Below are 1,332 nucleotides of genomic sequence, written 5' to 3' on the forward strand. Positions count from 1 at the left end.
CATTCACAGAGTCAAATTTTACTTCAAGTACGTTTGTTCAGTTTGTTCTAGGAGAGAGACCTAAAGCTCAATAGAAAGAAAAGTTGAGATTTATAAATTTGCAAAATAAACCAAAGGCAACCACAAACTCAACCGTAAAAACCATAAGATAAATGCCGAGGTAAAATGCGTTTTGAGACCCCATCCCCTGTCTTCGATGCCAGGACCGAAGTAGCAAGAGGATCTGAGAAGCTGTGGCTGTTGCTCCTTGGACCACGGAGGGGTCATGGCCAAGCCCCCGTCGAAGGTGCACCTCACATCGCACCCCATTTACCTTGATATTTCTGGGCCCTCGCTGTATCAGGACGAGAACCATCGCACATGGCTGCATCTCGTCATGGAGACAGGAGGTGACCTGCAAATACGTTTGTGCCAGGTAAACATCCCCAGTGGTTATATCTCACTCACCACCAGCCAGCTGACCTCGATCACCATGCCTTCGTGGTGGACGCTCCACCTTGGCATCCAGTATCGGGACTCCATGGGCCGGTTCTGGCGCATCGTGCACCACGTGAAGGAGGATGACACTGAGGAAATGATCCTTGAGCTGATGGAAGACTCATTGGACATGTGATGGGGTCTCTGGCTCTTGTCAACCGGAGCCCCAGGCCTGCTGTCCTGCCGGTGGGATGTGTATAGTTCTGTTCACCTTTTTAATAAGCTCTGTTGTTCTAGATGCCACCCCCTGGGTGCGAGGGCACATTGATGTCTCTCTCTCTCTCTGTCTCTGTCTGTCTCTCTCTCTCTCTCTCTCTTTCTCTCTCTCTCTATCTTTTCTTGTTCTTCTTCATCTCCTTTCTCTCTCTCTCTCTCTCTCTGTTTCTCTCCCACTCTCTCAAATCAATAAAAGCATTTTGAGCCAAGCTGGTGTTTCTCAGTGGTTGAGGGACAACCTATGAACCCGGAGGTCACGTTTCGATTTCTGGTCAGGGCACAGAAAAGAATTAACCAATGAGCCCTAGCTATTTTGGCTCAGTGGATAGAGGGTTGGACTGTGGACTCTGGAAGACCCCAGGTTTGATTCTGGTCAAGGGCACATGCTCTGGTTGTTGGCTGGATCCACAGTAGGGGGCGTGCAGGAGGCACCCGATGTATGATTCTCTCTCATCATTGATGTTTCTCTCTCTCTTCCTGTATGAAATCAATCCTATATAATAAAAGCTAATATGCTAAGTGTCCAGTCGACCAGTCATCTGTTCAACCAGTCAAAGTATAATATGCAAATGATATACTAAGGTTGCTCTACTGCTCGCTATGGCATTCATTGACCACCAGGGACAAGACATTCAGACT

General features: G+C 48.0%; 1 protein-coding gene across 1 annotated transcript; it reads left to right on the forward strand.

Moving 5' to 3' along the window:
• Nucleotides 1-265: 265 nt before the first annotated feature.
• LOC102245866 (protein TCL1B1-like) lies at nucleotides 266-613 on the forward strand. Its single transcript, XM_005878607.1, has one exon. It carries the CDS (start codon nucleotides 266-268, stop codon nucleotides 611-613), a length of 348 nt encoding a protein of 115 aa, XP_005878669.1.
• The last annotated feature ends 719 nt before the right edge of the window (nucleotides 614-1,332 follow it).

Source organism: Myotis brandtii, unplaced genomic scaffold, assembly GCF_000412655.1.
Source record: "Myotis brandtii unplaced genomic scaffold, ASM41265v1 scaffold5672, whole genome shotgun sequence".
NCBI classification, from domain to species: domain Eukaryota; kingdom Metazoa; phylum Chordata; class Mammalia; order Chiroptera; family Vespertilionidae; genus Myotis; species Myotis brandtii.